General features: G+C 35.1%; 1 protein-coding gene and 1 pseudogene across 1 annotated transcript in view; both read right to left on the bottom strand.

Annotated features, from left to right (window-relative positions):
- Positions 1 to 22,186, bottom strand: part of LOC145291327 (uncharacterized) — a 222,039-nt gene that overhangs the window by 136,612 nt on the left and 63,241 nt on the right. Inside the window, exon 4 of the mRNA XM_080137081.1 lies at positions 16,289 to 16,434. Within this exon, the coding sequence (XP_079993207.1) occupies positions 16,289 to 16,434 (146 nt within the window). The remainder of the gene's footprint in view (positions 1 to 16,288; positions 16,435 to 22,186) is intronic.
- Positions 17,199 to 17,356, bottom strand: LOC145291711 (U2 spliceosomal RNA; annotated as a pseudogene).

Below are 22,186 nucleotides of genomic sequence, written 5' to 3'. Positions count from 1 at the left end.
TAAATTATTAAATAAGAAGCACGAAAATTCAATTAATTGCAAACATTATAAAACCCATCTTTTAAGTAATTTAGTTTAGATATAAAATTTAAATAAATTAAAAATTGTCACTGATTTCTATAATTTATTAATATTCTATTAATATACTTTCTCCTCTCCTGATTTCATTCTTTACTTCCCCTATCTTATATACCTGTGTGTCTATGTGTATATGTATGTGTCTATGTATTTATTTTATGACCGTGTGTACTTAGATCTATATATTTCTATATTATTTGGTATACCCTCCCATGTTTATTCAATCCATTTGTATGTTTCTATGTGTGTATGCATCTATCTGTACCCTTGCCAAATTATACATATTTATGTGTGAGTATATATATGTGTGTGTGCGTTGTTGTTTATTAGTATATGATTGTGTGCATATATTTGTGTATTTTTTGTATGTATGTGTATACATAAGATTATATATGTATATATATATATATATGTATATATATGCTTATTAGTATGTCGGTTGGTTCTCTGTGAGTATATACATATGTATCTTATTATTTTTAATTTGGGTACTATCTACCTGTGCGTCGCTATTTTTGAGTATTTCGTTGATTTAATTACTTCTTTTGCCTGAATATATTTATAGGTAAGTGTACTTGTATCTGTGTTATTAGTAATCTGGTATTGAATGTATTATTTTGTGATTTAATATGACTTTATATCTATACTTAAATAGCTTAAACTTCCAACTTAATAGTATAGTTACACCTTTACTTATGTGCATGTATATGTATATATATATATATATATGTATATATATATATGTGTGTGTATGTGTGTGTATATTTGGGTATATATATGTGTGTGTGTGTATATATATATATTTGTATTGTATTCTTTTTTTATATACATAAATATTAGTAGTTCTTTATTTATAATTATTGGACCTATTTAATTTATTTAATCCCCTCTTATGGCTAAATATGTTATATTAAAAAGATAATAAATATAAATTTTATTCTGTTTTTATTATTATTATTATTATTATTATTATTATTATCATTACTATTATGTTTATTGTTATTAATAATAATTTTAATATTGTTTTATCATTATTTTCTTCTTTTATTCATATATTTATCTAATAAAAACGCGAAAACTTTAAACTTATATCATTTAGCATAAAGGGCCTAATTAATGGTAGACGTATGTTTGAATTGCGTTGATTTTACTCGTGGACGTATGTAAGAGGATAAATATGCTAGCCGAATACATTCACTGCCTTTTTTGACACGTTCATTTCTGACGCTTGGATTGTATCTTCTGTTTGTATTTGTAATAATATGTTTCATTACTGAATTGTATAATTGTTCATAAATTGGTTGACACGCAGATTTTTTCTTTTTCTTTTTCTATATACTGTCAAATTCTTACTTTCTCTCTTTCTCTATTTAACTAGATCTCATTATTCTTTCCTTTTCCTTCTAGTTCTTATTCTCTTTATTATAACCATTTATTTCTTTTTTCTTTTCTTCTCCATATCATATATATATATATATATATATATATATATATATATATATGTATATATATATATATATATATATGTATGTATATATATATATATATTTTCTCTCTTCTTTTTCTCTCTATTTTGTTTTCTCTATATTTTCTTTCTCTATTTCTGTCTCTATTCCTTTTTTCTCTTCTCAATCACTCTCTCCCCATTGTAATCTTTTAACTTTATTTAAATTGCCTCTCCCTTTTTACTTTTTTATTTAATTAAAGTCCTGTGTTTTAAGTTTTTTAACTCCAACTTCTAAAGAGTTCCTACCTAAAATAAAAATCCATTATTCATTGAACTTTTGAATAGTCAAGTCGCTGCCTGATGATATCTGTTGTTTGATTGAAACAAGTGGCTATTTGTAGCAGCGGGATGTGAGCATGTTTATATAACATTAAACAAATATATATATATATGTATATATATATATATATATATATATATATGTATATATATATATGTATATATATATATATGTATATATATATATATATATGTATATATATATATATGTATATATATATATATGTATATATATATATATGTATATATATATATGTATATATATATATATGTATATATATATATATATATATATGTATATATATATATGTATATATATATATGTATATGTATGCAGTTGGACCAATGGATGGCTTCTTAAAGGCAATAGCCTATGCTTGCGATTCAGACGTTAATAGGGAGGCGGGAAGTGATGATTTGGGCTTGGATTATTGGTAGTGAGATTCTTGGCCTTTTTCTTGTCCCTGAAGATATCAAAATGAATTCTGTGAATTTTTGGAACAGAATTTATTACCCTGGTTGAAATCACAAAATGATGCTGTCAACCAGAATCTCATTATTCAACAAGACAATGCCCCAAGCCATGCTTCTTGGTTAAATAAAGCTTGGCTTTAAGCCCACAGGATCTCTGGTGAATGTCTGATGGATTGGGCACCTCAAAGCCCGGATTTGAATCCGATAGAGACCCTTTGGTCGATTCTGAAGAGGATGGTTTACAAAAACAGGCATCAATTCAGCAGTAAAAAAAGACCTTGAAGAGAGAATTAAGGGAGTACCTTCTGAAATCACACCTAAACAAGTGGATAAATTAACATCCTCTGTTGATAGGAGGCTGATGGATTTGATTAAGAAAGCGCATAAAGGGTTAAATTGTTTTAAAAAATTGTATTGTTTTTCTAATTGTTATTTGAGCAAGAACTGTGGTTTTCTTGTAACATGTACTCAATATATGGTATTATTATAATAATTACACAATGTTTCAAATTAAATTATGTTTAAAAATATTATTTATTTTGAAATAAATGAGTCTTGCAAACTCTTTTGGCCCATATTTCTTCCTGAAATTTTTTAAAAATCCATATTATTTAGTTTCTTTTTTTAGGAATTTACTTTATCTATTTGTATATCAAACAATAAATAGTATAGCTATTATATTGGAAAATATTGAAGCATAAATTTATAAGTATATACATTTTGCAAACACTTTTGACCCCCACAGTGTTTATACACATGACAAAAACAACAACAATTTAAGGTTATGAGGGGAGGTAATTATATAATGTAGAAGGTGTTAAGTTACAATCTATTGTTGATGGAAGGTTTGTGTCTTGAGATGAGAAGTGCTTCTGAAATTTTTAAGTTAACAAGGTATCGAACTGAAGCAAGGATGCTGATCTGGATATTCCGATGGGTATTGTTTCATGAGGTGATGTTTGTAAGAGGAGGGGATATGTGCATTCAAATATTCCTTGATACATAGATGTAATTATACTCCTCCAGATTTATTTATCAGCAATGCTTAAAGCTAACTACCTTTTCTTTTTTTTTAAATTAAATAAAATAAACAAAATTTTTTTATTTTTTCAGACGTAAAAGGGACATTTTTTTAAGTTTGACCCATAATTTTTTTTATATTCATCCATAAATCGAGAAAAAAAATATTGTTTACATTTTACAAAGATTTCCCAAGACTATACTAGCAAAAAAAAAAAAAAAAAAAAATCATACTAATTTTATTTTCAATAGTGTGAAAGTTTGAACACTGTAAAATATTTAATTGGTGTTGATACATGAGAGACATTTGGAGATTATACAATCTGATAATTACAGTTGGTCAACATGCACGATAGACATTAAAGAATCAGCAGCACTTGTTATGTCAACAGACATAGACCAGGCTGAAAGGCATAACTGACAAAAACTTGTGTTCTTGTAAAACATAATTTATTGAAATCCTGAAAATTTCATTAAAATTGAACCATTTTGTGATTTTGGTAATTAAAATAGATTAAAACTTTGGTTTGTTATAATAGAGATGAACACTTATAGTGGAGCAGCTTAATGTGATTTTTTGCCAGAATCGTTCATTTGGTGATACAAGCATGAAATTTGGCATCAATAGTCTCTGTAAGTTACTTTTTCAGAAAAAAGTGCTGGCCATCAAAAATTCCAATATGGCGACCATTTTTTTCAAGATGGCCGCCAGCAAACCACAAATTTCCATAAACGTTCATTTTTTCCAACTTTTATGCCTAAAAAGGACTGCTAATACAAGGATGACAAAGTAGATAACCTGTTTTTGCCTATAAAATGCCCCAAAAAGGCTTACAAACCATGCTAGCCATCCTGAAGAAATCAGGTGTTCTTAATTCCGTTACCTTCCTCACTCCATACAAGCCCCTGAATCAACCCATTGAGAAATTGTGACCAAGGCGCCACATCTCACGAGGATCAAATTAAGTACCACCGTTTTTTCCACAGAACGAGAATTTTGCAGAATATTATGACGAGAGTGTATGTCGCTCACTACCAGGGCACACTGGTGACAGACACTGCTGTGGAACTCAGCATGGGGTTCAATATCAGCTAAACTCCAGTTTAGTATATCCCAAATGCTATCTAGCCAACCCCTAAGGTTGGATAGCCGCACCTGGATTGACAGGATGTGCCAGCGCGGGAGAGCCGAGCCAAGGATGACAGGGGCTTTATTGTTATCCGGATGGTGTACAGATCGCACGGGATTTAAATGATATTGGATGAACGATCGGGTTAGGTGTAAGGCAGCAGCATGAACCTAACTGTATCCCATACATCAAAGTGAGCAAAGGTGGTAAGGTGGTAAAAGGATAAACCCTTGGCCTACACCACTTCAACGACTCTTACGATGGATGCCAAAACTAGACAGCAAACTGACTGGAGTAAATGTTGCCTTTGTCAGGTTGACAAAAGAGATGAAACTCTAATTTCACCTCTTAGCTCATTCCAGAGGAAACAGGACTATGCTGGATATGCGAAAATTGCAAAAAATGTGCCTTTGTTTTATGCCCTTAATGATATGCCAATACCCTTTAATCCAGCACGGTTAGATGAAGGAGAAGGCATAGAAGCCACACTGATACGAAATAAAGCAAAATATCACCAAAGCTGCCGACTATTGTTCAATAATACAAAGCTGTCAAGAGGACAGAAAGGGAAAATAACCCCAGTACATCAGGCACAGAAGAGAACCGTGAGAAGAGACAAAGGACCTCAGACCCTCCAGAGGTACAGTGCTTCTTATGTGAAGAAGAGGATGAAATATCAAATTTAAGACAGGCAATGACCATGCAACTGAATGAAAGGCTTAATCAGTGTGCCCGAACCCTAAACAATGGAAAGCTCCTAGCAAAGTTAAGTGCTGGTGATGTTGTTGCCCAAGAGCTGAAGTATCACCCTCGATGCTTGGCACAGTTATACAACTCAGAGCGAGCACATCTTAATGTCATGAAGCAAGAGGAGAATGACAGCGGTCAAGGGAAAGACGTTTACCCCCTAGCGTTTTCAGAGCTTGTGATCTACATCATGGATAGCATGGTTACCGGTACAGAAACAATACCAGTGATATTTCGACTTGCTGATCTAGCCTCACTTTACAAGCGTCGGCTGCAACAACTAGGTGTGGAATCCCCAGAGGTCAATTCTACCAGATTAAAAGAGCAGTTACTCTCTAGGATCCCTGAGCTTGAAGCACATAAGAAAGGGCGAGATGTCCTTCTTGCATTCAGAAAAGATGTAAGCACCATTCTATCTGATGCTAGCAAGTACAGTGAAGCCATTCATCTGGCTAAAGCTGCTGATATCATCCGGAAAGAGATGCTGGCTCACAAGACAAAATTCAGCCAGGCATTTCAAGAAGGGTTTGGAGAGGAAGCCGTTCCCCAGGCACTTCTGCAGTTTGTTTGCAGTATTGAGCATGGGGTAGACATAAGGTCCCATCTGAATCATGGTATTGTGCAGTCAGATGTGGCCATTGCTCAACTACTGCAGTTCAACTGTTACTCAAAGTACAGGGAAGGTTCGAAATCTCAAAGACATGCCAAAGACTGTGAAACATCATTTGCTGTTTATGTTGGAATGAAAGTTTTTGCAAAGACAAGAAAGAGACAACTGATCGACAAGCTGCATGAGAATGGAATAAGCATATCTTATGACAGAGTTTTGGAAATATCAGGACAGTTGGGTGAGACTGTTGTAAAGCAATAAGTGGAAGATGATGTCGTGTGTCCACCAAATTTGAGAAAAGGGCTGTTCACAACATCTGCTGTAGATAACATAGATCACAACCCAACAGCAACAACATCAAGCACATCTTTCCATGGTACAAGTATTTCAATGTTCCAGCACCCAAGTTCAGATAATGTAGGAGAAGCACGCATCTTGGCCAATGTTGCAGAAGGTCGGACGAAGAAGGTCTCGGATCTTCCAGAGTCATATACAAATATTCCACCAGCCTTCTTCCGTAAGAAGAATCCAGAACCAAGCATCCGTGATGACTTTTCACTTCCAGATCCCAGTCTTTTCCAAGAGGAGGTCAAGCTTGAAAATGAATGGCTGGAAAAGGTCCATAATACCACTGATGTAGATGGTTCACCAAATGTAACATGGTCTGCCCATCATGCAAGCAACCAAAGAATTTGTGACTAGTATAAATGCTTTGCTGCCCCTTCTGTGAGATCAAGCACACAGTGTTGCCACCATAAAGCATGCTATGGACAAAATCAAGGAAACTGTGTCGTTTCTCAACCCAGGACAAACACCCGTTATAACAGCAGACCAGCCACTCTATGCACTGGCGAAACAGATACAGTGGTATTGGCCAGACATATATGGGGAGGACAAGTTTGTAATAATGTTTGGTGGACTACATATTGAAATGACAGCCTTTAAATCAATAGGGTCAATGTTAGAGGGCAGCGGATGGACTGGTGCACTTGTTGAGGCAGAAATAGCATCTTCAGGCTCTGCAGATTCATTTCTATCAGCTACAAATGTTACAAAGACTCGCCAAGCTCATCAGGTTACAGCAAGCAGTTTATTCAAACTCTTGAAGAAAGGTTACAGTGCATATCTTGTTGAACAGGAAGACAGTGATGAGAAAACTGTCACCTTTGAAGAGTGGTGTGGCTTCCGCAGTAAAGAGAGTCCTCTGTTTCAGTTTTGGTTCTTGATTCTGAACATGGAGCTGACCATTCTGACACCGATACATGCTTTCAGAGAGGGAAATTTTGCATTGTATCGTGAATCTCTGGCAGAACTGATACCCTATTTCTTCGCAAACAACAGTGTTAATTACGCACGATGGCTTCCAGTTCATCTTCGAGATATGATGAGCTTAGAGAGGCAACACCCAGAGGTTGCACAACAATTTCAAAATGGAAACTTTGTAGTTCACAAATCTGACAGGCATTTCTCATCAGTCGCCATTGACCAAGCCCACGAACAAAATAATGCTAGCATCAAAGGAGATGGTGGAGCTATTGGGCTGACAGAAGATCCAGCAGCTCTTCGAAGATGGATGGTGGCTGGGCCAGAAATAAGGAAGTTGGTGGCCGACTATGAAACAGCATCAGGGAGTAAGGATGTGAAGAGTGACACTCGTCACCATGAACAGTCACCTGCAGCTCAGAAGACATTCCTTGAGAACGTTCAAAGGCTCACCATGGTCCTAGAGGAAATGGGCAATCCATTCACTGAGGTGACAGGAGATCTGCTGACCCTTGACACAAAGGACATAGCAGAATCATCTGCAGCTGAACGTGTTGCTACACATCTTCAGAAGGGGAAAGAACAGTTCAAAACGTTTATGGATAAACTTAACGATGGTCAATATTTCTACCAGTCCATCAAGAAGAACAGCATAGATTTCTTTAAAACGAGGACTGGCCAAAGCAAACAATCTGAGAAGAAACTGCTAAAGGAGGATTGCCACCTGTTTTCCCGCCTTTTCATCTCTTGCCAAACTAGAGTTTGTGATCTACAGGAATTTTTCAAGCATGAGAACCAGTCGTTTCCCCCCTCTCTCAGCAAGAATGGTAACCTACGTCCAAGTACCAAGTCAGATCTTGTGGAAATTCTCCAAGGGCAAGTCCAGCTTCCAGAGTCCAAGCCAGAATCTGATGTACTGATTGTTGATGGGGCTTCACTGGTGAATGCTGTTGCACCAAAAACACCAAAGACATTTGAGGAATATGCCCAAAACGATATTCTTCCCTTGGTGCAGAACTACAGCCACACTCACAAGAGAACAGATATCATTTTTGATGTATACCATAAGACCAGCCTTAAGTCAGAAGCTAGATCTAAACGTGGAAAGGCCATCAGGAGGAGAGTTACCGCAAAGAGCAAACCGCCTACAAACTGGAAGAGCTTCCTTCGAGACAGCACTAACAAATTAGAACTCTTCCACTTCCTTGCCGATGCCATAGCTGAAATGACCACAAGCAATGCAGTCCTTGTGACTAGGGAGGAAATCGTCCTTACCAGTGCCAATTACACCAACTTCAGCTTAGAAGAATTGGCACCCTGTACGCCGACACACGGATATTCTTACATGCTTGGCATGCAGCTAAGGAGGGCTACAAGTCTGTACTGGTTGATGCAAATGACACAGACATTGTAGTAATTGCCATATCGATGATGTCTTCTCTCAAAGCAATTGGTCTTCAGGAAATGTGGGTGAGATTCGGCAAGGGGGAACACACCAGGTGGATTCCTATACATGACCTTGTGTCCAATCTAGGACCAGAAAAATCCAAGGGAATGTTGTTCTTCCATGCCTTCACAGGGTGTGATGTTGTATCTTCTTTCAATGGCAAGGGAAAAAAGACAGCCTTGTAGACATGGAATGTATTTAATGAAGTCTCAGCCACATTTGCAAAACTCAGTCTCAGCCCATCTGAAATTGAGGAGTCTGATCTACAAGTATTGGAGAAATATGTAATTCTCATGTATGATAGGTCCAGTGCAACCTCATCAGTAGATGACGCAAGACTTGACCTCTTTGCACAGAAGCAAAGGTCATATGACTTAATCCCACCAACTCAAAATGCACTCAAGGAACATGCCATAAGAGCTGCCTATCAAGCAGGTCATGTTTGGGGACAAAGTGTCATACGTGATCCAGAACTTCAGTGTCCTTCAAAGTGGGGATGGCCAAAAGAAGATGACTCTTGGAAAATTGTGTGGACTTCACTGGAACCGATTTCAAAATGCTGCAGTGAACTGACAAAATGTGGATGCAAGACTGACTGTGGTGGAAGGTGTAAATGTAAAAAGACTGGATTGCATTGTACTAAACTTTGCAGTTGCCCTTGTCAATCTTCTACAGGAAAACTAGAACACTGAACGAGCTTAAAGTGAGTAATATTATGACAACAAAACCAACTTAAGCTCGATAAATGCACTGTATTATACAATAATATGCTGAAATTTTTCAAAATTTGGACTCCTATGGCGGCCATATTGGAATTTCAGGTGGCCAGCCAAATTTCATGCTTGTATCATCAAATGAACGATTGTTTGGGTAATCTGCTCCACTATTATGAGATGAAGCAATTATTTGCAAAAGGGAAAAAAAACACATGGCCAGCGTTATAAATTTTTGTAAGTAAAGGTTTTTTTTTAGATTCAGTGAAGTTTGAATTAAAATAAATCACAGAAAATATTTTTATTGCACAAATATGTGGTTTATTCCTAAGATTACTTTTGTCATTTATAATCTAATACTATTTTGGGCATATGGCCACTGTAACTCATGCATATATGGTGTAATCTAGAAGTCCAATTTTTGCTAACTCTATACATTAAATTAGGCTGTATTTTGGTAATAACACATTTAATGTTGTCTTCCAAGTGGTCTATTGTGTCTGGTTTATCAGCATAGATATAGGACTTTAATATACCCAAAGAAAATAATCTAATGAGATTAAAGTGCACAAATGAGATGGCTAGTTGACAGGTCCATTTCATGAAATTATTTGTTCATCAAATGTTTCTTAGTAAATTGATTGTATCATTTGCAAACACTACTCAAATGTCAGTCTTTTCATGGTCAATTGCTAAACCAAGTTAAACTTAAAATAACAGATAGTTGCCAAATCTGCAATTAAAGAAAATAGAGTTGTCAATAAAATGCACTCATAAAAAGCAACAATTATTAGTAATTTGCATACATAGATATTGACTCATTTTAGTGGAAAAATTGAGATGCATGTGACCAGATTCATGTAGTTGGGAGAGTATTTTGGTAATTTTGTTAATGTCGGTTCAGTGTTGTTTGAACAGTTGTAGACTGTCATGGAGATCTTATGCCTCCAAAGATTTTTCATTTTTCTTTCTTTTAAAGTCAATCCACTACTGATTGTTCTACTGTTCGTTGTTTGTGTTTACATTGTTTCATATGAAGCAGCAAAAACAGAATCTCAGATTCCCCTCTCCATGCTAAAACTCTGCCCATTGTATGTGAAGTCATGTTGTATATCTAGATCATAATATATTTTTGAAGCCTTATGTCTTGTTGGACATCACAACTTTATATCTGCTTATGTGAGCCAACCACATGTGATGGTTGAAAAATACATCAATAACGGATGAATTAGAGCTTTTTATTACATGAACAGTCCCAGGTGACTTTGCTGATCCAAATTGTTTGTTGGGAATGCAAAATACAAGAGGAGAATATAACTTCAAAAGATTAATAATTCATTACATAACAACTGCCTCTTCCTAGATGGTTTTGCAACGAACAATACTAAACTAAATCCAATACTCCCTGTCATGCAAAACGCTCGATGACTCTTAAATGAAAACTGAAATTATCTCCCCTCAATAGTAGAAACACTGACACAACTTCTATCTATTTGCATCTACTTGCCCAAATATCTATTTACTTAATTATACATACAGAATACGCCATGTCTTAAAATGTACACTCTGAGTGTACTGCACCCACACCTTAACCTTCGTAAATCTAAATATACAGTGACTGGGCAAAATTCTTAGCTCAATTCCTAATACCTACTCAAACTATAATGTTATCCTGAACCTAAACTAACATAAAGTTAAAAAAAAAATGGAAAAACCTAAAGGTAAAAGTCTTAATCCACACTAACGCTTTTCTAACAAGCCTCCCCACAAAACTGCTTACACTGCATGCCCCTAAATCACTTTGAGGAGTGTAACTATTCATTAGATATATAACCTCTACAAACTAACCCTGTAACATTAACTAACTACGCGGGGTCACAGAAGTACCTGGATTAGGACCCAGGCGTGGAGCAAACCCTCTCAGTGCTGACGGACCCAGTAGATCTTCCCAGATCACCCGTCTAGGAGAAGGAAAACACTGAAACTAAACCAAAGGGGAGGAAGGCCTCTTCAGTCTTGGATGACAACCTTCCTAGAGCTGGTGACTCAAACAAATTACCGGTCTGCAAACCTAAACTGCTTAAGGAATAGATAGGCTCTGTCTATCGCGGGCTTCAATACTACTTCTTTGCCTATTAGTCAGGCGCAGAGACACTATCACAAGTGAATCGGCAAAACACTTAGTGGTAGATCTTGTTTCTTGTCTAGGGCAATGAATGCCGTTCCCCCACTCCCGACACATCCCACCCCTCAAAATTGGGCACTTGGGAGTGTTTGAGTACCACACATGCCTGTGCAATTAGATTGGGGTGATCTTCTTCTGATGGGCTGAGGGTACCGGATTGACAGTTCCTAGCTGTTGTTTCCGACTGGTAGTACAGGTGCTCTAACTCTTTCGTAGCGCTTAGAGCAGTTGCTCCATCAACAGTTGTTAAATATCGGAATGTTTGTAGTGCCATGTCGCGCATGGAAAGGGACCCTGCACTCATCCCCGATGGGCTTTCCTGAGGCCACAGTCCTAGTTGAAGAAAGGTCAGCTAATGGTCTACTTGTGTTGCATGTCTAATACCCTGCATAACCTCTTGTTCAGCTCCCCCTCACCTAACTGAAACTCTTTAAAAACCTGATGACAGTACAATCAAAAAATTAGCTTAAACCAGGCCTAGGGACAAACAAATCCAACTTGCCTCCTCCCTTGAGGCTTGCATTCACTAACAGCCGTGGGCTTAGAACTAATTTAGCTGATGTTGAAGCATTTCTCCTAACAAATACCCCGGATATCTTAGCACTAAGCGAGACTAACCTACACTCCTCCATCTCCTCTAACTACTTTAATATGCCTGGCTATCTCCCACTCTGCCGTAAGGAGTCTGAGACATATGCACGGACTTGGAGTCTACATTCGTAACACCCTACCCCTGACTATGGAAACAACCCTAGAAACGGACAATCAAGCCTTTATGTGCTTTAGACTAAACATACAATATAACATTAACTACTTTTATTTTCTCTACCGCTCTCCCTCGACCCAGGACTGCACCATAATAAACAAAGTCTCTGACAGCAGAGACACAGCACTCTCCCTCGACACTAGCACACAAGTACATGTATTTGGTGACTTTAATGTTCACCACAAAAACTGGCTTGGATTCTCTACTTACACAGATGAAGCGGGCAACTCAACATATAGTTTTGCTATATCTCACTCCCTATCACAAATGGTTATGTTTTCAACCCGTTTCCCTGACCAGCAAGAACAACACGCATCACTTCTAGATCTGTTTCTGACTAAAGTTCCCAAGGATTGCATAACAAATGCTGACAGCCCACTCGGGAACGCTGACCATGCAGTGATAATGGTAGAAATCGCCCTAAATTCTAGACCCAAAACTGAAGTGCCAGTGCTCAAAACAACGAGATATTATAAAAAGGCTGACTGGGAAGCCATCAGAGATCTTATCAGAGATGCCCCATGGGGAAATATTTTTTCTCTTCCTGCTGAACAGTGTGCAAATGAGACCACTGAATGGTTCAAAACAGCAATTGAAGCACATGTTCCCATGCGGAAATTTTATAGCAAGCCCTACTCTCCCCAATGGTTTACTTCGACTTGCGCAACTGCTATTGCTCAAAGGCAGCAGGCATACTGCAGATTTAACCAACATAAGTCCAGTTCAAACAAACAGAAGTATATAGAAGCTAGAAGTAACGTTAAGAAAGAAATAGCGACAGCTAAAAGAGAATTTACTAAAACCACTAAAAAACGCATCGAAGCACAAAAATTAGGAAACCGTGACTTCTGGAAAATCTACAACAGTGTAGTAAATAATGGGCAATCAACAATTCCCCCACTAACCAACAATTACGAGGTTGTTTGCTCAGCAACAGACAAGGCTAATATGCTTGCCAGCTGGTTTGCCTCAAACTCCACACTGGACCCTTCCAACCACCCCCTGCCTGACTTTCCTTTGCGAACAGACGCCACACTAGACGATCTAAAAATCACCCCTGCTCAGATACACACTATCATAAAAAACCTTGACACTTCAAAAGCATGTGGACCTGATCTCATCCCAGCTGTGCAATTAAAAAAGTGCTCAGCCGAAGTAGCTCCAGTTCTCTCCAAACTCTACAACAAATGCCTTAATGAATCATGCTTTCCGGGCTGTTGGAAAACTGCTTCTGTGGTACCAGTATTCAAGAATTCTGGCGAAAGAACTGACCCATCAAATTATCGCCCCATTAGCCTCCTCCCACTGTTCGTCAAAATATTTGAGACCATAATTAACCATGCTCTAGCCCGACACCTTACAGATGCTAAACAAACATGGATTTAGACAAGCCCGTTCCACAGCTGACATCCTCACTGTAATCTCTGAACGTATATACCATTCAATGGACAAAGTGGGGGAGGGCAGAGCGGTAGCTCTAGATATATCTAAGGCTTTTGACAGGGTATGGCATGAAGGTCTCCTTAGGAAAATTAAATCATACGGTATCACTGGTAGAATACTTAACATAATTAAATCCTTCTTAGATAAGAGAAAAATCCAGGTTGTCCTCGACGGTCGTACATCTAAACAGTGTGATATAAATGTGGGAGTGCCTCAGGGGTCTATCCTTGGAACTCTATTGTTCCTAATATTTATTAATGACCTCCCTGACAAAACTGCCTTTGAGATGGGTATATATGCTGATGACACCATGCTCTATAACAGGCATGACAGGAAAACAAATGAACACATAACTAAAGAAATGGCAAAAACACTAGAGGATGATCTCCAATCTGTAGTGGAATGGGGACATAAATGGATGGTCACATTCAATGCTGCCAAGACTAAACTGGTTTCCTTCAATAATTACAAGAAACCTTCTCTGCCATCAATAGCAATGGCCAATGACTCCCTGTCTGAGAGTACATCTTTCAAACTGCTTGGCCTAACGTTCACAGGAATCATGAGTTGGAACAATTATATTGAAAACATTGCCAGGGCCGCTGCGAAAAAGGTAGGCTCTCTCTACCGTGCTAGAAAACTACTGACACCTGAAAGTATCCTGTACCTCTATAAGGCCACCATTCGCCCATGTATGGAGTACTGTTGTCACATTTGGGCTGGTGCATCTGCTGCTAGTCTCTCGCTCCTAGACAAGGTTCAAAAGAGAGTCGCCAATCTGATAGGCCCTGAACTGGCATCTAAGCTTCAGCCTCTGTCCCATCGACGAAACGTTGCATTCCTCTGCCTGTTCTACAAGTATTTTAATGGTGAATGCTCTGACGAACTGCAGACACTTGTGCCCCCACGACAAACCCGACAAGCAGCTAAATACCACCCCCACACAGTAGAGATCCCTAGATGTAAAAGATCTTTCTACTCCAGTAGTTTCTTCCCCAGAACCGCTAGACTCTGGAATTCTATTCCAGGTCCCTGCTTCCCTAACTGTATTGACATGCAGAAGTTCAAGTGTAACGTGAACCGACATCTTGCTGCCCAAATCCCAACATAGTGTCCCAGTAGTTGCTGCCCTTGATAGTAGCCCCCTACACCAAAGTGGCAATGTGCCTTGTTTGGGGTGAAAATGTAATAAAAAAAAAAAAAAAAAAAATATTGTTTTGTCTGGGATATGACCTTGGGGTCAGAGTTTTAGGATTTTGCAGTATGGAAAAATTCAACATGTTGGGAAAAATCATTTAATTAATATGCACAAGTGAATCAGGGCAAATCCAAGTTTGACGTAATGAAGATGGATTGGCTGAATAAGAAACCCAGACTTCCCATACCCCACACCATTACCTCCTTATAATAGGGAGTGCAGAGTGCTTTTTCAACAGTCAAGAAGCCAGTTGAGAGCAGAAAAATTCAGTTGTCCACTCCATCACCCATGCTATGCACCCCCCCCCCCCGTCACTGACAGGCAGATAATAAGAGGGAAGAAAGATAATCAGTTGTTGAAAAAAAGGTCCCGTTGAGTCACTGTCCAAGTGGGCTGCTTGTTGGAAGAAAAATGACATTGCATCTATTTTTTTTCTTTTTTCATAGCTGCAAAATATTTTTTTTTTTTTTGCATACACAATTTATTTATTAATCTTTATGGATGAAAATCCAAGATTTACGTCTGGAGTCAATTACTTGTTGTGTACAGAATTGATGACTAAGTCATAGACGAATGATACCAATTGGAGTAATGTCTTTCAAAAGACAGCAAGTAGGAGAGAGCTATGGCCAACCCAGCGCCCACAAATTAAGGCCCATGAACTATGGCTTGCGATACATGTATTCCTGGGGATTTGAGTTGTTCACTGTTTTTTTAATTCTTTTATTTTTTTAAATTTTTTATTCTTTTTCTACAAGCCACTGTTGAGGCAAGGGATAGAGATATCGCGCATCAACCCTGTCATCATAGAACTGACCAAATAGGCTCTATTGAGTTTCAAAATCGGAACCACCTAGGACTACACTTATGTACCGGTGAACACTATGGTCTTCACCGTGTTATACCTGATGTTCATTTTTTATTTGATTCTTTGTAGCTTAAAAGTTGACTTGGAGCTGAATGGAAGACATGCTGAATATTCACAATGTCAATTTATCCTGCAAAACAACTTAGTTGCACAATTCCTAATTTTCAAAACAACTTAGTTGCACAATTCCTAATTTTCAAAACAACTTAGTTGCACAATTCCTAATTTTCAAAACAACTTAGTTGCACAATTCCTAATTTTCAAAACAACTTAGTTGCACAATTCCTAATTTTCAAAACAACTTAGTTGCACAATTCCTAATTTTCCACTTTTTGGAAGTTGACCACAATGATGGCTTCTACATTCTACCCCCTGCTGAACAGCAACTGATTAACTTGAACATTTAAAATATGCCTTCTCTCTTTACATGTAACCTTGATCGACTAATCACTCAGTCTTCCTCATTATCTAAGATTCTTATTATATTTGCTCTTCTTGTTTTCCTCATCAACTGCTGCATAATGCACAGATATCTTGCTGTTCTCGCTTTGTATACTTACCTCCTCATTTGTTTCTAACTCTGATTCTTCTGATGATGTTTCTTCAACAGATTTAAGAGTTTTTTCTTTAGAAGATTTACTTAATTCTAAAATCTGTTCTTTCACTTCAGAAGTCATACAATTCAATTGCTTTTCATCTTGTAAAACTATAAAAAAAAAAATATGCATCATATTTTAGCATTATACAAAAACATTTTTAGAATATATATTATATATAGTATATTATATATATCTATATTAGAATATATATTATATATAGTATGAATAAAACTATCCAACATAAGCTTGGTATTAAATTTATAAAATGAAACAAAATCAAACATGAACAGGGGATGTATGATTAGTCTAATGAATACTATTAGACCCTTTGGAAGCAGGTATGTTAAGTTGAAATTTATTGCAGTTATTTACACACTAAATATCATTGAATAAATGTACGAACATGCAGTTTCCTCTAGTTATACATGAAATAGCAACTTGTTTTCATTTAGTTGTAAACAAAACAAAACATCCACTATAATTGATTTGGAGATGTTATTCATCAAAGGTTGACAAGCAGATTGTAAATTGTGAAATCTGATTTCCTCCTCTAAAAGTAAAAAGAACATATTTCATATAACAAAAGCTTACATCTATAAAAAATTGAAAGGAGGAAATCTACATAAATATAAGGCTGATAGCCATTAGTCGAGTGCTCTCGTGTAATGAATGAATGTGTGAATGTAGGATTGACATGAAATTCTTAAAGATAAACTAAAATGAACAAAAAATGGGCTGAAATGACTTAAATAAATAAAAAGTAAATGACTTAGAATGACTTTAATGAACTTAAGGATGAATTGAATGACCTTAAGAATGACTTGAATGCTTAAAAAATAACTGGAATCCTTCAAAAACAACTTGAATGGCTTTGAGATTGACTATTTGTAAAGTGGATGATCATTTTACATTAAATTAATAGAGAAAAGTGATCCCCCACTTTACATCACAAAGTTACAAACATAAGTACAGCATGTACTAAGAACAGATACTACACTTTGATCTTGGCCAAAAGGCCCAGAAAAGGGTATTTATTTGCTCCCCCTCACCGAGCAAATTAGGCACAAGGCCGATTTTTAATGTGAGGAGTGAAGGGGAAATGGGGACCAACTCCCCGGGGAGTAGTGTAGCTGGATAGTGACAATTGGTATGAAGGGTTGCCTCTACATTGACCAAGGTCTTATATGTGGAGTTGGTATTTATTTGCTCCCCCACCGAGCAAATTAGGCACAAGGCCAATTTTTAAGGTGAGGAGTGAAGGGGAAATGGGGACCAACTCCCTTGGGAGTAGTGTAGCTGGATAGTGACAATTGGTATGAAGAGTTGCCCCTACATTGACCAAGGTCTTATATGTGGAGTTGGTATTTATTTGCTCCCCCACCGAGCAAATTAGGCACAAGGCCAATTTTTAAGGTGAGGAGTGAAGGGGAAATGGGTACCAACTCCCTCGGGAGTAGTGTAGCTGGATAGTGACAATTGGTATGAAGGGTTGCCCCTACATTGACCAAGGTCTTATATGTGGGGTTTCCCCCACATATGGTCTTTCCTTGCAGTATCTGCTGGAACAGATACTACACTTTGAGATATTAAATTTTTTATTCACATATTTTTTTAATACAATAGTGAAAATGAACAAAAAACTTAGGCACAAGGCCAACTCAAAAAGAAGGGGGGGGGTTGATGCATCTCGTCACTATTGGAAATTTTAAATGATTTTTCTCTCGGCCAGCATCTTTAATTATGGTTACCGTTTTAAATTTGTATTTATGTGTGTGTGGTGGGAGGGGGAGGGGTCTTCCTACTTAAACCCAATTTAAAAATTTTTTTTCTGCTTTATTTTTTTTGATCTTGGCCAAAAGGCCAAGACAAGATTAAAAATCTAAGAACATCTATTAACAGCAGACCTTTGATCTTAACCAAAATGCCAAGCACAAAAGTGTTACGGAAAGACCAAACGACCGACTGACAGACCGACCAACCAACCAACGGAGTGACTTATAGTCGCTTGCACGCGACTAATAATGATAGAGATGAGAACTTACTGTATTTAAAGTGACCACAATGTGTTGCCTGTCAAGCAGTCATTTACAAAAGGGAAAAGGGCATCTTTAAAAGATGCTGATTTTTATAAGTGTTAGTAATTTGTATATGTATACATCAACCCACTTTAAAAGATGATGATTTTTATAAGTGTTAGTAATTTGTATATGTATACATCAACCCACTTTAAAAGATGATGATTTTTATAAGTGTTAGTAATTTGTATATGTATACATCAACCCACTTTAAAAGATGATGATTTTTATAAGTGTTAGTAATTTGTATATGTATACATCAACCCACTTTAAAAGATGATGATTTTTATAAGTGTTAGTAATTTGTATATGTATACATCAACCCACTTTAAAAGATGATGATTTTTATAAGTGTTAGTAATTTATATATGTATACATCAACCCACTTTAAAAGATGATGATTTTTATAAGTGTTAGTAATTTGTATATGTATACATCAACCCACTTTAAAAGATGATGATTTTTATAAGTGTTAGTAATTTGTATATGTATACATCAACCCACTTTAAAAGATGATGATTTTTATAAGTGTTAGTAATTTGTATATGTATACATCAACCCACTTTAAAAGATGCTGATTTTTATAAGTGTTAGTAATTTGTATATGTATACATCAACCCACTTTAAAAGATGCTGATTTTTATAAGTGTTAGTAATTTGTATATGTATACATCAACCCACTTTAAAAGATGATGATTTTTATAAGTGTTAGTAATTTGTATATGTATACATCAACCGACTTTAAAAGATGCTGATTTTTATAAGTGTTAGTAATTTGTATATGTATACATCAACCGACTTTAAAAGATGCTGATTTTTATAAGTGTTAGTAATTTGTATATGTATACATCAACCGACTTTAAAAGATGATGATTTTTATAAGTGTTAGTAATTTGTATATGTATACATCAACCCACTTTAAAAGATGATGATTTTTATAAGTGTTAGTAATTTGTATATGTATACATCAACCCACTTTAAAAGATGCTGATTTTTATAAGTGTTAGTAATTTGTATATGTATACATCAACCGACTTTAAAAGATGCTGATTTTTATAAGTGTTAGTAATTTGTATATGTATACATCAACCCACTTTAAAAGATGATGATTTTTATAAGTGTTAGTAATTTGTATATGTATACATCAACCCACTTTAAAAGATGATGATTTTTATAAGTGTTAGTAATTTGTATATGTATACATCAACCCACTTTAAAAGATGATGATTTTTATAAGTGTTAGTAATTTGTATATGTATACATCAACCGACTTTAAAAGATGCTGATTTTTATAAGTGTTAGTAATTTGTATATGTATACATCAACCGACTTTAAAAGATGCTGATTTTTATAAGTGTTAGTAATTTGTATATGTATACATCAACCGACTTTAAAAGATGCTGATTTTTATAAGTGTTAGTAATTTGTATATGTATACATCAACCTACTTTAAAAGATGCTGATTTTTATAAGTGTTAGTAATTTGTATATGTATACATCAACCGACTTTAAAAGATGCTGATTTTTATAAGTGTTAGTAATTTGTATATGTATACATCAACCCACTTTAAAAGATGATGATTTTTATAAGTGTTAGTAATTTGTATATGTATACATCAACCCACTTTAAAAGATGCTGATTTTTATAAGTGTTAGTAATTTGTATATGTATACATCAACCCACTTTAAAAGATGCTGATTTTTATAAGTGTTAGTAATTTGTATATGTATACATCAACCGACTTTAAAAGATGCTGATTTTTATAAGTGTTAGTAATTTGTATATGTATACATCAACCGACTTTAAAAGATGCTGATTTTTATAAGTGTTAGTAATTTGTATATGTATACATCAACCCACTTTAAAAGATGCTGATTTTTATAAGTGTTAGTAATTTGTATATGTATACATCAACCCACTTTAAAAGATGCTGATTTTTACAAGTGTTAGTAATTTGTATATGTATACATCAACCCACTTTAAAAGATGATGATTTTTATAAGTGTTAGTAATTTGTATATGTATACATCAACCCACTTTAAAAGATGATGATTTTTATAAGTGTTAGTAATTTGTATATGTATACATCAACCCACTTTAAAAGATGATGATTTTTATAAGTGTTAGTAATTTGTATATGTATACATCAACCCACTTTAAAAGATGCTGATTTTTATAAGTGTTAGTAATTTGTATATGTATACATCAACCCACTTTAAAAGATGCTGATTTTTATAAGTGTTAGTAATTTGTATATGTATACATCAACCCACTTTAAAAGATGATGATTTTTATAAGTGTTAGTAATTTGTATATGTATACATCAACCGACTTTAAAAGATGCTGATTTTTATAAGTGTTAGTAATTTGTATATGTATACATCAACCGACTTTAAAAGATGCTGATTTTTATAAGTGTTAGTAATTTGTATATGTATACATCAACCGACTTTAAAAGATGATGATTTTTATAAGTGTTAGTAATTTGTATATGTATACATCAACCGACTTTAAAAGATGCTGATTTTTATAAGTGTTAGTAATTTGTATATGTATACATCAACCCACTTTAAAAGATGCTGATTTTTATAAGTGTTAGTAATTTGTATATGTATACATCAACCCACTTTAAAAGATGCTGATTTTTATAAGTGTTAGTAATTTGTATATGTATACATCAACCCACTTTAAAAGATGATGATTTTTATAAGTGTTAGTAATTTGTATATGTATACATCAACCCACTTTAAAAGATGATGATTTTTATAAGTGTTAGTAATTTGTATATGTATACATCAACCCACTTTAAAAGATGATGATTTTTATAAGTGTTAGTAATTTGTATATGTATACATCAACCCACTTTAAAAGATGATGATTTTTATAAGTGTTAGTAATTTGTATATGTATACATCAACCCACTTTAAAAGATGCTGATTTTTATAAGTGTTAGTAATTTGTATATGTATACATCAACCGACTTTAAAAGATGCTGATTTTTATAAGTGTTAGTAATTTGTATATGTATACATCAACCGACTTTAAAAGATGATGATTTTTATAAGTGTTAGTAATTTGTATATGTATACATCAACCGACTTTAAAAGATGCTGATTTTTATAAGTGTTAGTAATTTGTATATGTATACATCAACCCACTTTAAAAGATGATGATTTTTATAAGTGTTAGTAATTTGTATATGTATACATCAACCCACTTTAAAAGATGATGATTTTTATAAGTGTTAGTAATTTGTATATGTATACATCAACCCACTTTAAAAGATGCTGATTTTTATAAGTGTTAGTAATTTGTATATGTATACATCAACCGACTTTAAAAGATGCTGATTTTTATAAGTGTTAGTAATTTGTATATGTATACATCAACCGACTTTAAAAGATGCTGATTTTTATAAGTGTTAGTAATTTGTATATGTATACATCAACCCACTTTAAAAGATGCTGATTTTTATAAGTGTTAGTAATTTGTATATGTATACATCAACCCACTTTAAAAGATGCTGATTTTTATAAGTGTTAGTAATTTGTATATGTATACATCAACCCACTTTAAAAGATGATGATTTTTATAAGTGTTAGTAATTTGTATATGTATACATCAACCCACTTTAAAAGATGATGATTTTTATAAGTGTTAGTAATTTGTATATGTATACATCAACCCACTTTAAAAGATGATGATTTTTATAAGTGTTAGTAATTTGTATATGTATACATCAACCGACTTTAAAAGATGCTGATTTTTATAAGTGTTAGTAAT

This window comes from Euprymna scolopes, chromosome 12, assembly GCF_053919585.1.
Source record: "Euprymna scolopes isolate OS-2025 chromosome 12, ASM5391958v1, whole genome shotgun sequence".
NCBI classification, from domain to species: domain Eukaryota; kingdom Metazoa; phylum Mollusca; class Cephalopoda; order Sepiida; family Sepiolidae; genus Euprymna; species Euprymna scolopes.
The sequence above is the reverse complement of the archived record's forward strand: the minus strand, read 5'-3'. Positions and strand labels throughout refer to the sequence as shown.